Source organism: Podarcis raffonei, chromosome 15 (assembly GCF_027172205.1).
Source record: "Podarcis raffonei isolate rPodRaf1 chromosome 15, rPodRaf1.pri, whole genome shotgun sequence".
In the NCBI taxonomy this organism is placed as follows: domain Eukaryota; kingdom Metazoa; phylum Chordata; class Lepidosauria; order Squamata; family Lacertidae; genus Podarcis; species Podarcis raffonei.
The window spans coordinates 44,789,631-44,806,272 of record NC_070616.1 but is presented as its reverse complement, the minus strand read 5'-3'; the positions used below and the strand labels follow the sequence as shown (position 1 = coordinate 44,806,272).

General features: G+C 47.4%; 1 protein-coding gene across 2 annotated transcripts in view; it reads right to left on the bottom strand.

Annotated features, from left to right (window-relative positions):
• The window catches only part of ADAM9 (ADAM metallopeptidase domain 9), an 84,395-nt gene that overhangs the window by 66,522 nt on the left and 1,231 nt on the right, over nucleotides 1-16,642 (bottom strand). For both annotated transcript variants that reach the window (XM_053367437.1, XM_053367438.1), the window contains exons 2-3: nucleotides 1,795-1,892; nucleotides 807-871 (exon numbers count right to left, since the gene is read on the bottom strand). In XM_053367437.1, coding sequence (XP_053223412.1) covers nucleotides 807-871; nucleotides 1,795-1,892 — 163 coding nt within the window. The remainder of the gene's footprint in view (nucleotides 1-806; nucleotides 872-1,794; nucleotides 1,893-16,642) is intronic.

The window sequence follows — 16,642 nt, the reverse complement described above, 5'->3', positions numbered from 1 at the left end:
GAGGAAAAAGTAAAGATTTGCAAACAGAAGGCTGTGAGAACATGGAATCAGAAGGGGGGGAGAACTGTTGCTTTTATAATTCTATCCTTGCAATTATGGTATATTCTAAATGAAATCATAAAGATTTTTTTAAACAAAAAGCAGCAGCTGGAGAAATATCAGTGCATTTCACTATGAATGGAGAGGGATCACACACATTTGATGTAGCTGTGTCCCCCCCCCCTTTTATAATATACATTACAACAAATGGCCTATTGCGAACCACATGAACAGATTAATAACCTTTAAGGAAAGTTGCTTTCTTTATCAGAAATAAGCTGGCATGTCACCATGATGGCGAAGCCAAAAGTGCTTTGCTGGTGTTTAGTATGGAAGCCGAGGGGGCGGGCAGAGAAATCAAATCAACCAGTTGTTTCCTCTGGAGGGCTCTCAAGTAACCTGTAGACCAGGGGTCAGCAACCTTTTTCAACAGGGGTTTGAAACCTCAACAGGGGGTTGAAGCCTCAGACCTTGTGGGGGGCCGGACTATATTTTTTGGGGGGGGGAATGAACAAATTCCTATGCCCCACAAATAACCCTGAGCTCATGTAAAAACACGCTGATTCCCGGACTATCCGAGGGCCAGATTGAGAAGGTGATTGGGCCACATCCGGCCCCTGGGCCTTAGTTTGCCTACCCATGCTGTAGACTAAGCCCTGTACAGGTCACTTTCAGAACCAGGGAAAAGAGCCAAACAGACCAATTTAAACTCAGAATAACCAGGAGGAAGGAAAACAGCCCAGTGCAGCTGGAAATGAGTCACTTACTTGTTTTTTTCTAGTTCAAGTGTATACTTTGTTCCTTCAACATCAACTTCAAAAGATAGTTCATCCTCAAAAGAAGAAGGAATAATCAAGCAACCTCTCTGGGAATCCTCAATTAATAATCAACATGTTCCGAACAATCCAGAGATTCCCAGTCCTGTCCACCCCCCGCCTAGCAAATACACCCTTATGTGTATGGTGGAGGTGCATCACCTACCCTTTCCATACATACACATTACACAAAGCAGTTTACATCCATGAAAATCATAACATGAAAAATAACAACACTGTCAGCAATATAAAAATCATAGTGTAACAACCACAAATTAAAAGGATAATAATATCAGCAGAGAAAATGCACTTTCCCACTAAAACCCACTAAGCAAGACCAACAAAAATCTGATTGAAATTGCTCTGCAAGACATAGTAGCACCCTGTCTATGTTTTTCTCTCTGAATGCTCAGCTTTTGGTGCATTTTCTCTTTATTTAATGAAATAGTTGCAAAACCATCAACTGGCTTTGTATGTCAGGTATGGGGAACCACATTTTTAGGTTATTTTTTCAAAAGTTGTTGCATTTTGACAGTGGTGGGTGAGGAGGCCCTTGTAAGTTTTTCTGCCTCAGTTGCCAAAATAACTTGATCAGTTATGCACCATGATGTAGGGAGAGGGAGCACCATGTGCTCTTCACCTCATTCAGCCAAATGTCTCAGCCCTGTGTACTGTTGACTTCACAAACATTAGACAATAGGTGCTGCTCACAACAAGCTTCTGCAACAAATATGCAGCTCTCTCTCTCTCTCTCTCTCTCTCTCACACACACACACACACACACACACACACACAGTTTAGTCCTAGGCTGCCCTGAACCCTCGGCAGCTGTACCATTCAGGAAGCACATCCATGCTTAATTATTTCACAGCTGCTTCCAGATGATGTGTACAAAAAGCAGAAAGCAACATGCTGATGATGAAATCCTGCTCTGAAATACCTCTGCTACCCTGGATGTCAGCACATCGCGGTGTTTTCTTGTTATCCTCTTGGGGACAATAATTTCGTAAGCAGACAGCTGAGATAATGGCTGAAAACCTAGAAAGATACAGGGAAATGTTAATGGATTAAAACACTGCCAAATTGATAAAGTCAGTGAAACCAGATAGCTTATCCACAGGTCCCTGAGTAACTGCAGCAAGAGGACTAATTGAACCTTAAGACAGCTGTTGGGCACAAATTTGATGGCTTTAAGATCAGCACATGGATGCCACAGGCTGAAACAGGTTTAACAGTCATTTGTCTCCACAGGAAACCATCAGAAATGACTCCAAGGGCACTTACTCAGATACGTTCTGGGGGTCATTTTGTTTTTGTTTTCTGGGATCGAGTGCCGGGGTTCTTTTCCTTGGATAAGCTAACACATGAAATTAAGGTCACCCAGGGATCTGCTGCACCACAAGTATTTGCAGCCAAATTGTGCCCTTTGTTTTTTTTTACTCAATATGAACACTCATGCTATGGGTTGCCTCATTACACCTAAGTACGATTTCATTCGGAAGAATTACAGAACTTATTTGGCTCTTTGCCTCCTCCTCACACTTTTCAAGCTTCTTCTTTTCTTTTTCTGCTATTCCACTCATATTATTATGGTAATCTTTGTACGAAATGTTCCTTTCATATCTCCAATTTTCTTGAACAGATCTCTGGTTTTTCCCATTCTATTGTTTTCCTCTATTTCTTTGCATTGCTCGTTTAAGAAGGCCTTCTTGTCTCTCCTTGCTATTCTTTGGAAATCTGCATTCAATTTCCTGTATCTTTCACTATCTCCCTCGCATTTTGCTTGCCTTCTCGCCTCCGCTATTTGCAAGGCCTCACTGGACAGCCACTTTGCTTTCTTGCATTTCCTTTTCGTTGGGATGGTTTTAGTTGCTGCCTCCTATATAATGTTACGAGCCTCCATCCATAGTTCTTCAGGCACTCTGTCCACCAAATCTAAATCCTTAAACATGTTCCTCACTTCCACTGTGTATTCATGATTTTACTGGTGCTGATTTAATATAGGTCTTGCTTTACTCTGGTGTTGTTGCTCTTTAAATTGTGTTCATTGTGGTTTTAATATACTTCTTTGCCCCACCCTGGGGTCTTGAGGTGAAGAGAGGGCTATAAATACTTGAAATAACAAAGCAAGTGGTCTAAAGCCAAAAGAGCCACAGCTAAAAACACTGAAACAGGGAGCGGTCAGGCTGGCTCATCCCATGGAAATTGCTGAAAGGGGTACGTGGACATTTTGCTTCATAACTTTTATTTTAGGAAGACCAGAGACCTACTTTGTTTTTTATTTTTAATGAAAGCTTAGAGTCTGGAGCGCATGCTGTTTATGTGTGCTCTATATTGATATCACAGGTACCTGCCTCTCTGTAGCCCTGTTCAGTATATCCAGCATCTTTGCTAGTGAACAGCAACTAGCCACATCTAACACTTCCTCCACTCAGGGTTGCAGCCTGGAGAATCTGCTTTTCATTCAAAAAAGAAAAGAAAAGGAGATCTTCAAGGAAAAATTAGAAGGAATTATACGTAACCTGCAGTTTGGACCTCAGAGTGCAAAGAACTACACTGAACTTGAAGCCCACATTTCCACTTTGTTACGTTCAGATGAAATTGTGTCCTTCACTCTTTAAAGCATGTCACATCCAAGTCTCACGTTAATCCAAGTCTCAAAAACATACCAGGATTTCAGCACTCAGCATTTTCACCAGCAAAGCTGAGGGAAACTGCTACTGAACAGTAACATTTGCAGGTACTAAGGAGGTGTATTAGAGATTACTTTTCCTTATTAAGTACAATTTAACTACATGCATGAGAAAAATAATGCTGTAGCTATTATAATAAAAATGTATGGTTCAAGTTGGAAGGTTGGTGAGTCCACAACACTGTCATGATTAACTTCCCTAAGGACCAGTTCTCATTGCACTTGTTCAGCTTCCTCTCTCCCCCCCCAAGCACTGTCTTCAACATCCCGACCCTATTTTATAATAATATAATAATAATAATTTATTATTTATACCCCGCCCATCTGGCTGAGTTTCCCCAGCCACTCTGGGCGGCTCCCAATCAGTGTTAAAAACAGTACAGCGTTACATATTAAAAACTTCCCTGAACAGGGCTGCCTTAAGATGTCTTCTGAATCTCAGGTAATTATTTATCTCTTTGACATCTGATGGGAGGGCGTTCCACAGGGCGGGCGCCACTACCGAGAAGGCCCTCTGTCTGGTTCCCTGTAGCCTCACTTCTCGCAATGAGGGAACCGCCAGAAGGCCCTTGGCGCTGGATCTCAGTGTCCGGGCTGAACGATGGGGGTGGAGACGCTCCTTCAGGTATACAGGACCGAGGCCGTTTAGGGCTTTAAAGGTCAGCACCAACACTTTGAATCGTGCTCGGAAACGTACTGGGAGCCAATGCAGATCTCTCAGAACCGGTGTTATGTGGTCCCGGCGGCCACTCCCAGTCACCAGTCTAGCTGCCGCATTCTGGATTAATTGCAGTTTCCGGGTCACCTTCAAAGGTAGCCCCACGTAGAGCGCGTTGCAGTAGTCCAAGCGTGAGATAACTAGAGCATGCACCACTCTGGCGAGACAGTTCGCGGGCAGGTAGGGTCTTAGCCTGCGTACCAGGTGGAGCTGGTAGACAGCTGCCCTGGACACAGAGTTAACCTGCGTCTCCATGGACAGCTGTGAGTCCAAAATGACTCCCAGGCTGCGCACCTGGTCGTTCAGGGGCACAGTTACCCCATTCAAGACCAGGGAATCCCCCACATCAACCCGCTCCCTGTCCCCCAAAAACAGTACTTCTGTCTTGTCAGGATTCAACCTCAATCTGTTAGCCGCCATCCATCCTCCAACCGCGTCCAGGCACTCACACAGGACCTTCACCGCCTTCACTGGTTCTGATTTAAAGGAGAGGTAGAGCTGGGTGTCATCTGCATACTGATGAACACCCAGTCCAAACCCCCTGATGATCTCTCCCAGTGGCTTCATATAGATATTAAAAAGCATGGGGGGGAGGACAGAACCCTGAGGCACCCCACAAGTGAGAGCCCAGGGGTCTGAACACTCATCCCCCACCACCACTTTCTGGACACGGCCCAGGAGGAAGGAGCGGAACCACTGTATGACAGTGCCCCCAGCTCCCAGCCCCTCTAGACGGTCCAGAAGGATGTTATGGTCGATGGTGTCAAAGGCCGCTGAGAGATCCAGCAGAACTAGGAAACAGCTCTCACCTTTGTCCCTAGCCCGCCGGAGATCATCAACCAGCGCGACCAAGGCAGTTTCAGTCCCATGGTGAGGCCTGAATCCTGATTGGAAGGGATCCAAATGGTCCGTTTCCTCCAGGCGTGCTTGGAGTTGTTCAGCAACCACCCGCTCAATCACCTTGCCCAAGAATGGCAGATTTGAGACTGGGCGATAGTTGGCCAAATTGGCCGGGTCTAAAGATGTTTTTTTAAGAAGCGGTTTAATGACCGCCTCTTTCAGCGGGTCTGGGAAGGCTCCCTCACAGAGGGAAGCATTCACCACCCCGCAGAGCCCATCGCCCAGCCCTTCCCGGCTTGCTTTTATCAGCCAGGATGGGCAAGGATCAAGGAGACAGGTGGTTGGTTTCACTTGTCCAAGCAGCCTGTCCACATCCTCGGAGGTAACAGATTGGAATTGATCCCATATAACAGGACCAGACAGAACTCTAGCACTCTCCCGCCCTGGCCCTGCTCCCACGGTGGAGTCTACCTCCTTCTGAATCTGAGCGATTTTATCTGCAAAAAACTTTGCAAAAGCATTGCAGGAGATCTTGGGGTCCCTACCAGGCCCCGGTGGTACAGGTGGTTCCGATAGATTGCGAACCACTTGAAAAAGTCTCCTGCTGCTGTTTTCTGCAGATGCAATGGAGGCGGCGAAGAAGGCCCTCTTCGCCGTTGCCATTGCCACTTGGTAGGCTCGACGTTGAGCTCTAACCCGTGTCCGGTCTGATTCAGAATGAGTTTTCCGCCACCGGCGCTCTAGCCGTCTCAACGATTGTTTCATCACCCTCAGCTCCGGGGAAAACCACGGGGCTGTCCGGGCTCCATGCAATCGGAGAGGGCGCTTCGGAGCCAGTCAATAGCCCTGGTTAACTCCGCATTCCAGCGTGCCACCAGGGAATCAGCTGAAAGGCCATCAGCTTGGGATAAAGCATCCCCTACCACTCTCTGGAAGCCAATTGGATCCATTAAGTGGCGGGGGCGGACCATCCGAATCGGTCCCACCTCCCTGCAGAGGGGAAGGGTTGCGGAGAAGTCCAGTTGCACCAGGAAGTGATCTGACCATGGCACTTCTTTTGTTTCGCTTTTAGTTAGTGTCAGATCACCAACATCCATAGAGGTGAACACCAAGTCTAAGGCATGTCCACGGCTATGAGTTGGGCCAAACTTATTCAGGGACAGCCCCATGGAGGCCATGCTTTCCACGAAGTCCCGAGCGGCCCCTTGTAAGGTCGTGTCGGCATGGATGTTAAAATCCCCCAGGACAACCAAGCTAGGTGTCTCCAGGAGCATATCCGCCACGACCTGAAGCAGCTCGGGCAGGGAATCCTTGGTGCAGCGGGGAGGTCGGTACACCAGTAGGAATCCTGTACTGCCCCTATTGCCCAACTTCCAGAACATGCACTCAGAAAACTGGGTCTTCCCAATAGGACGCCTGGTGCAGACTAATGACTTCCTAAAAATCACTGCAACCCCCCCTCCCCGCCCACATGACCTGGGTTGCTGTGCGTAAGAGAAACCTGGTGGGCAAGCAGCGGCAAGGACAGGCCCATCTGCTTCATCCAACCAGGTCTCTGTCACACATGCCAGGTCAAATCCTCCATCCACAATCAGGTCGTGGATGGCAGTGGTTTTATTCATCATTGACCTGGCATTGCACAGCAACACTTTCAGGTCATGTGGGTTTCCCTTGCTGATTACTGTATCCTTCCGGTCAGGACCAGACCTGGAGGCAGGGATAGTCCTCAAACAACGACTAAACCAGCCTCCTCGGTAATGACATGGTCTGGTCTTAGCATAACTCCTCCTCCTGCCCGTGATCACTGAGATCGGGTGTCCCAATACATCCCCCCCTGTGGAACCTGCCCCACCCAATCTATTGGCTGAGGCCCACTCCCAGGCAGCCATGACCCTTCCCCTTAAAAAGCAAAATACAAACTATATAATAATTTAACAGAATAATAATAATAATAAAACAAAACAAAACAAACAAGAAACAATAGTGCTGACTAAATGCTTATCCCACCCCAAGCAAAAATAAAATAATGAAATAATATAATATTATAAAAAACAACAACCACCATTTAAGGTGCTGCAAATTAAAAGCGGTTAAAACATTTAAAACCATTTTGTCCATTGCTGCCGGTAGCTGCTCAGGCCTCTAAACTGTAGTGGTAGTGCAGGCCCCGCCCCCTAGGCCGGATGGAGTTGGCAGGAGAGGGAGCGGTCTTCCCAGCACTCACACAAGCAGCAGCAGCAGTAGCCGTGTCCCGGAGGCCTCTCTCAGGCCTCTTATGCTGTGGCAGTGAGTGCAGGCCCCGCCCCCTAGGCCGGATGGAGTTGGCAGGAGAGGGAGCGGTCTTCCCAGCACTCACACAAGCAGCAGCAGCAGCAGCCGTGTCCCGGAGGCCTCTCTCAGGCCTCTTATGCTGTGGCAGTGAGTGCAGGCCCCGCCCCCTAGGCCGGATGGAGTTGGCAGAAAAGGGAGCGGTCCTCCCAAACACTCCCAAACACTCACGCGAGCAGTCCACTCAGCTGCCCCACATTGCACCTGTTTTGACTTCTCCCCCTGCTTCTGCAATCCTGCTTGCACACAGAGAACTGTCCATCTGGAACATGGCAGCAATAGACACCAGCCCACCTTGCAGAAGCGGAGCTTCTGCAATTACAACATATTCAAAGCATTTGCAACGTGGAGGGATCACTAGGTTGGTGCTAAGCGGCTCCGGCTAATGCAGATTTGGTGAAAATCTCTATAGATATTCACAGCAAATTGCTCCAAGCAAAGCAGTAAGTCTGCCAAGTGTAGATGAAGTGATTCATCTCTCATTTGCACATTTTAATTACAGTCACCTGGGGCACATAATAAATTAATCTTACTTACCGGGTTTGCCTTGGCTTAAGCAGCCCTATTTCTTTTATTTATTTCAGAAACTGTTTCATTAACTGCTTTATTCATTAACTATTTATTTCAGAAACTGCTTGATTGAAGTATATACATAAGTATATACTAAAGTATACAAAAAGTTATTTTAAGCAGTTTACTATGTTTCAACATAAATCTGGAGGTCCATTCCTACCCCCATGGTTAATGTGGAAGCAGTGTCATGCAGCTCTGTGAAAGATGTACCGTATTTTTCGCCCTATAGAACGCACCGTCCCATAAGGCGCACCTAGTTTTTTGGGGGGGAAATAAAGGGGGGGAAATTATTTTTCCCCCCCGACCCCAGCCCCCAGAATAGGAAACTCTCCGCAAGCCACGGGAGCCCAGCGCCGGGCTCCCGCACCTTGCGGAGAGCTGCGCAAAGTCTGGGCGCGCTGAGCTCAGCACGCCCAGCCTTCGGCATGCAGGCAACTCTCCGCAAGCTGCGGGAGCCCAGCGCAGGGCTCCCGCGCCTTGCGGAGAGCTTCCTGAAGCCTGGAGAGCTAGAGGGGTCGGTGCGCACCGACTCCTCTCGCTCTCCAGGCTTCAGCGAAAGCCTGCATTCGCCCCATAGGACGCACACACATTTCCCCTTCATTTTTGGAGGGGGAAAAGTGTGTCCTATGGGGCAAAAAATACGGTAGTCAAAACTTGTCCCTCAGCACTGGGATTCGTATGTTATACCTACAATGCCAGTCCCTTATTCTTACCTTTAATGTTCTGCAGGACGGACAGGGAACCTGTGGCTCACCAGCTATGGCGGGGGGAGCATGAGTGGGGTGGCATCGCTCACTGCTGTGCCCACAGCATTGCCCCTCCCGCTCAGCCCTGTGAGGCTATAGAGCAACATGGCCCTGCCTACACTGCCGCAGTCAAAGTAAATAAAAAAATTGTACAGTAGCACCTTAGAGGCCAACAAAGTTTGTTCTGGGTATAAGCTTCTTCAGATATTTAATTTTAATATTTGGTAAGAGTAAGAACCTTTTCCTCTTTTAAGGAGTGTGATTTGCCAAGGAAATTCAGCATTCCAAGTTCATTCATGCTGTAGTTTATTTGTGTCAAAGTTAATTTCTATTTCAACCCAGCGGGCACAAGGGACATTGCTACGTCTGTGCTCGGCTCTTTGGGAGGCACCAATCAGAAGACTGCCAAAGCACCTTTCCTTTTCCTGCTCCCCCCTAAGCTTTGGGAAGTGTGTTTTACAGGCTTTCCTTGGCTGTGCACACCAACTGCCTGCAGCAAACAGGTGCACACAGCCAAACGGAACAGCCTTTAACTCCCACTCATCAGCTGAAGTGCAAGGGGTAAAGCTTGTGCTTGCCACAGGCAACTGTTCTCTGGGAACAGACACCCAAAGCCAGTGCAGAATTGTTGGCAGAGAGAAGCAAAGGGAATGATGATGATTTTGCATCCATTGCCCCGGGCACACATGGCTCTGCAATCAGTACAGGTCCCACTTGTGCCCAGAAGGAGTGGAATCATTTTAATCACAAGTCAACAACACATGGACAATTTATACAGACAGACTGCTAACTGAGACTCCCTTTAAATCTAGTTCCTGGTGAAGATTTTGTTGGAACATGCCACATACCTGGCGGTTTGTCAGCTGTTATTTAAAAAAATTCTGGACTTCCAGCTCTGTTATTTAACAGTGTATCAAATTAAGCAGGATCAAATTAAGAGATTTCCATGGCCTTTCATTTTATTTTAAAAAAACAATCCTGTGCCTCAGGTCTTTATATATGATTATGCATTATTCCAAACTTATGCTGAACTTAAATAATTATTTCCAACTAGACACTGTATTTTGTTTTTGTTTTACCTTCCGTGTCAGCATATGTAAATTAGTCTTGCGTGATCCCACGCCATTGTCTCTCAAGTCCCAGTCAGCATGGTCAACAGTCAAGGAGGAAGGCAGATGTAGTCCAAACATCTGGAGAACACCTTGATGAAGACTGCCTTAGGGTGTTGATGGCCAAACTGTGGCTCAGCAAACACAGCTAGCAGACAAATATTTCTAGCATGGCTCTCAGGCAGTTGAAAGGATAAGTCCAGGTTACAAAAACCAGCACTGACATTTGGCCTTCAACCAAGACTGTAAGACTCTGGTCAAAAACTGTCAGGCTTTGGGGACTCAGCTTCCTTCCCACCTTTGGCCGTATATAAGCAGGACAAAGAGAAGGGTCGCTTACCATTTAAAGAGTCTTTAATGATCACAGCAAAAGAAGAAAGCAACCATTTTCGGAATGGTGGTGTTCCCAATTAAGGATTCCACCCACTTCCCCCCTAGTCACTTTTGCGCCTTGCAACCCGATCTTGCAACCACTTTGCTTTCTGGGCTGCCGAGTCGGTTGACTCCCTCTCTCCCAGTTCTTCTTCTCCTAGCTGTTCACCCCCCAGTTCGTGCCAACTTTTGTCTTCAGAACTATGTGCCTCTGCAAACCACGGTTCTAAATCTATACTGTTCCACTGCTCCTGGGCAGCTTCAGGATCCTGGTCAGGAGCAGGAGGAGGGGGAGGCTCCCACCATTCCTCATCAGAGCAGTACTTCTCAGCCTGGTCTCTGACAAAAACTAGCTTTCCTGGATGGATATTGCAAAAGGATGAGGGGGCTGGTGGCTGAAGGACCAAATTCCCATTCCTAAAATAAGCCCTAGTGCCAGAACATGCTGCTACAAATACCAACCCTCTAGACTTTTTTTGCTTTTTGGTTAGCAAAAATACACTCATGCGAACAGCAGCTGTGGCCCAGGAGTCTCCACTTTCTGACCCCTCCAGGAAGACATGTCCCAGGATCACAGGGTGGCCATGTGTTCTGCTTTACAAAGGTCTGCTTTCCATTTGAAGGCATCCTATATTAGATGGGCTGTTCAGTCCATGTTCGCTTAAAGAACCCAGGGAAATGGGGGCTGGTTTGAAGTTGCCCACTGCCATGCGCATGTCCTAGTTTGCCTTCTTTTCTGGCCATGTGCAAATGGCAGGAGCACACACAGAAGGCCATTGTGCTACCATTGAGAAGCAGATAGCACAGGCTGCACAGGCAGTATGGGACATTGGCATTAGTGCACCAGCTATGCTGCCCAATGATGAACCGGAAGGAGCTAAGGCACTCTGGGTGTCTGGGAGGGAACACAGTTCCCCAAACACTCAGCCGCCCCCCACCCAAACTCAGAACTCTCTGGACACCCCCTGAGGTAAAGAGACATTATTGAAGAGGGAAGCAGGGCCTGGGAAGGCTTATGCCAAAGTGCAGGATTGATACCGGCCTACCGGGTGGTGGGGACAGAAAAGGTGCTGCTCTTAACAAAACGATTCCTGCCTTGATTTTAATAACTTTGGCCTTTGCTCCGTCTCGAGATGGAGACAGGGTTCTAGGATTGAGGCTCTGTCAATGAGAAGGTCACCCAGGATGGACAAGCTTATCCTCCCAGCCAATGATGACTAGAGAAGGCCCAACGGCTGCCACACATGAACAGAGTTTGTACCCTACAACACCTTACAAAACCTTCTGCGGTTTCCAGGGGTTCCCTGGCAAAAATGCCAGGCTTCCTCAGCAACTGAATCAGAGAAGAAAGGCAGAGGTTTAAAAGGCAGAGAGATTCAAAAAGAGAGTCAAAAAGCAGTAGCAAAATTCAATTGCCTCTGTAGGCAGAAGCGGGGTCCTTCCCTTGGGTAGTAAAATATGTTGTGCAGGTCAAGCTGATCTTTGGATAATTGTAAATTACATTCTCTTATTATTCATCCATAAATATATCATAGACGCCCCCCCATCCTTATAGACCAGGGGTCCTCAAACTTTTTAAACAGGGGGCCAGTTCACTGTCCCTCAGACACTGTTGGGGGCCGGACTATAGTTTAATTTTTTTTAAAAACAAATTCCTATGCACACTGCACATATTTTATTTGCAGTGCACAAAAAGATCCCTATCTGAAACTGCTGCCAGTCAGTGTAGGCAATACTGAGCTAGGTGGAACAATGGTTGGAAACTTGCTTAGGGCAAAAGGGTAGGAGGCTGAGGACATCTGGAGAGTGCGGCAGCTGGATCCAGCCAAAGCTCACTTCACCTGGAGCACTCAAAGTGGGGACATGCACGATCTGTTCTCTCCTCCTATTTCCCAATTCCCAAAGAAAGGGAAGCGAGAAGGAGGGTGGGCCGGGCTCACCTTTTTCTCCTTCCTTCCCACGGAACAAGCCAGTGGAGGGAGGGAGGGAGGGAGGCTGGAGGGCTGCTGCTGCTACCGCTGCTACCTCAGGAAGAAAAGGCACGGGAAAAGGGGTGGGGAAATGGCAGCCCTGCCCTGCCTGGCTCCAAGGGGAGAGAGATCCAGCCAGGGACTCCTCGCTCACGACTGGAGACATAAGTACAGGAAAAGGAGCCGCGTTTCCCCCAGAGGAAGTGTGGGAGGGGGCTTGGAAGCATTGCCGAGAGCGAGGGGGATCGCAGGCTGAAGGGGAGAGGGGGAGAGAGTTAAAGCTCGAGGGGGAAAGAAGAAAGCTGACCCCCACCCCGGTCACCTGGGATCCCCTGCTCTCACTTTCCCCAAACGCTCCCAACCTAGAAAAACGAAAGCAGCCGAAGGGGAGATGGCGCAAAAGAACTCGACTCAACAGAGCTGGGAAAAGAAAATGTTCTGGAAAATAATAATAAAATATGTTGCTACCGCCGCCAGGTTGAACCCCTGTGAGGATTGGGGCCCGGAACAGAAGGAAGAGAAGCAGCACCCGCCCCACTCCACAAAACAAGGCAGGCTGGGGAGCAATGGTGGCCAGCACCAGACACTGCTCTGTGGGGCTTTCAGCATGGCGCCTCCTCCTCCGAGGAGACCCGCAAGTGGCAGAGGCGGCTGCCAAGGTAGGGGCGCTGCGACACAGCCGGATCAGATCAACGCCCGCCTCGTTTGTTCATGAGCAAGGCCCTCAGAGGTTACCCTGGTTTCAAGCGCGTTTCAGAGCTTGTAATGGAGAAATGGGGCAGCGGTGATCCTGCACCTCCTTCCATCGGGAATAAGGCGGCAGCGCTGGCTCTGCCTGGGCGGGCCGGGTTCAGGAACCTGGTGGGCCAGATGTGGTCTGCAGACTGTAGTTTGAGGACCCCGTTATAGACTGATCATCTCAAAAGGGCTCTTACTGCACACTCTATGATCAGGAAACCCATCTAAGAAGTCTGAACTCTCTAAACAGATTAATTGAATCTGTTTTGGTTTTAGGCATCCTCTTTGTTTTTGATGTGTACTTCCTCTGTCCTTAATCTGTCCAAACATCTAAGCAATTACAAGTCTATTTAGGAGATGCTGGCATGAGAGCTTTTCCTACTTCCTGTTCTATACTATGAATAGGAATGGGGGCAATCAATTTAGTTTACATTTAAAGGCAAACCTACCTAACTCGGACTTTCCAGAATAATGCACAAACTGAAACACAGCTATCCTCTAAAAGCTGCACTTCTCCAAATTTTGGAACCAAAAGAATACATACAAAAATACATATTTTAGGGTAGGTGTGCATAAAAATGCATATATTCATTAAAATAACATGAAAAATACATTATATTAGAGAAAACTGCTTTTCAAAAAAGTGTGTGTTAAGCAGAATTGCATATAAAAAGGTCTCTATTAAGAGAAATTCAGAGTAAAATGTTGGTGAATTTTTATGAGTTTTAAAAAATAAGCAAATCACAAAATGGTGTTGAAATATGGAGAACTGAACTTTCAGGACAGACAAAAGGCAGCCCTTCTTCACACAGCTCATGGTTAAACTATGGGACTTACTCTCACAAGAGGCAATGATGGCCACCAATTTTGGTGGCTTTAAAAGAGGATTAGACAAGTTTATGGATCCGTGGGGTGTAGTGGTTCAGAGCAGTAGATTTGTAATCTGGGGAACTGGGTTCGCTTCCCTGCTCCTCCACATGCAGCTGCTGGGTGACCTTGGGCCAGTCACACTTCTCTGAAGTCTCTCAGCCCCACTCACCTCACAGAGTGTTTGTTGTGGGGGAGGAAGGGAAAGGAGAATGTTAGCCGCTTTCAGACTCCTTCGGGTAGTGATAAAGCGGGATATCAAATCCAAACTCTTCTTCTTCTCCGCAGTCGGAGGCAGCATCCTTCTCAATGCCAGTTCCTGGGAGCCGCAGGTGGGCAGAGGGCGGCACTTGCGCTCAGGTCCTGCTCGTGGGTTTCCCATCAGAGACATCTGGTTGGCCACTGTGAGAACAGGAAGCTGGACTAGATAACCCATGGGCCTGATCCAGCAGGACTCTTCAAATTCCAAAATGCACCCTACCTATACAAACAGATCCATAGGGTGGGCCTCCCTCCAATATTATAATCATGAAAACAGCACCTCAAACAAGGGTGAGGAACCTCAGTTAGACCCATCAGGGATCCTAATGTGGGCCACAAGATGGTTTTTCCCCAGCCCTGCCCACCTGCTTCATATCTGACATCAAACATTAACGTTTTTTCCTCTGGGAGCAGAGCCTGCATTTGGCACCTTAAAAATTTGCTACCATTTGTCAGCCGATCCTTGCCTATCCCTGCCAAAATGGGGAGGGGGCTACATTCAGCACTGAATTTAAAGATTTGTTATTTTATGTAAATTGCTTTGGGAGTTCTTGCTAGGCCAGCAAAGTAGCATAAAAATGTATTTATAAATAAAATAGATAAAGAGGTTCCAGGTTAAAGGGCCTGGATGGGAGAGCCCCTGGGAACCACATGAAGAACATGGTGTTTCATGGTGGAAGAAATGTGGGATATGAAAGAAGGAGGGAAGGAAGGAAACTTTTAAAGTGTTGGTAAAGTGACAGAGCTTAACTGTAATCTATGCCATTTTAAAGCCTGTGCTTTGCAGTTGGGGGGTGGGGGGTGAAAGAAGGTGGTGGAAGAATCAAACTGCCATTATCCCATCACAGGAACACAGGAAGCTGCCTTATACCAAGTAAGACTGTTGGTCCACACTGACCAGGATTTCAGGCATCCCCACCAGGAGATGCCATTGGAGACAGAACCTTCTGCATGCAAAGCAGATGCTCTGTCCCTGAGCTATGGCCCTGGCATGTCAAATGACCAGCAAATAATAAAAAAATGGTGACCATGGTGACCAAGAAAATGAGCTGTAAACTAGAAGTCCCCAGATCAAAACTCACTTCTGCCATGAACAACTATATAGGCAGGTCTCTCTCTCAATCCCCTCCCTCTCACAAACTATGTAGCATTTCACAGGTTGTTATCATGTTTATTTTATTGATTGATAGAAAAAAATAGTTATATACTGCTGTATCATAAAGATATATCACAGCAAGTTACAACAATATAAAAACATAAAACCAAATAATAATATCATAAAGAGTTAAAAGCAAGTTAAGGGCAAAAATAAAATAAAAACAAGTACTGAGTTCTCATATGCCCTAACACTCTATTGAATAAATGCTATACAGGGGGGACACTCTACCCTGCACTGGCATGCCTTCCATACATTTCAATGTGATCTGAACAGCAGAGCTTCCAAGCAGCTTGAGCCCCCCAGGAAGCAGACCCAGGCAACTGCACAGAAGGAACAAGGGCACTGTCAAGAGGATAAGCCCCAGTCGGAAACAGCAGCTTCCCTATGGGAACCAATTGCTGCGGAATAACAGCAAAGAGGAAGGCTGCATTCAAGCTGAGCTCCTGGACTTCTCTAATCATCTGACAGGCCACTCTGGAAAATAGGGTGCTGAACTTGGTGGCCCATTGGTCTGATCCACCAGGGCTTAGGAACACCTTTTTTGGTATATCGCTGTGGGTTAAACCACAGAGGCTAGGACTTGCCGATCAGAAGGTCGGCGGTTCGAATCCCCACGACGGGGTCCCTTTACCTTTACCTATACAACTTTGAACCAAGATACCGGTGGGAAATACGTCCAACCCCAACCTCCCCGACCAGCCACTGCAAGAGCATCCTGTGAAGCCCATCCAAAGATTCCTTCTGGAGGATGCTAGAACTGGTCCACTTCCTTGGAACTCCCTTGCACTGCACATCAGACAAACACCTCCTCTAAGGTGTTCCTGATTTTTAATACTATAGAATCATAGAAATGTAGAGTTGGAAGGAATCTCAGGGTCATCCAGTACAACCTCCTGCAATGCAGGAAGCTCAGCTAGATTTTTTAACCAACCTCTGCTTAAAAGCTTCCAGTGAAGGAGAGTCCACAACCTACCAAGCAGTGACTAGGGGGACTACATTGGTCCCCAACATGTTTCCAGTAAATTAGAGTATTAAAGTATTAATCTCTGGTGCCTCCTTCCCAAAGCCTAGGAAGCTTTTGCTCGGCTTAAGGAAGGAGGCACAATGCTCACATGAGACATCACAATGTCACGATGGCACCCCAACCCCATTGCCCTCACAAGCTGGCATCTCTGGCCCTGTTCCCCTACAAAAAAATTCACTGCACGCCCCGAAGGGAGACTGTCCCACTGTCAAACCACTCTAATGGTCAGAAAGTTTTTTTCAAATGCTTAGTTGGAATCTCCTTTCTTGTAAATTGAAGCCATTGGTTCAGGTCCTAGCTCTGGAACAGGAGAAAACAAGCTTACTTAATCCTCCATGTGACAGCCCTTAAGATATTTGAAGATGGCTATCCTATCTCCTCTCAATCTCTT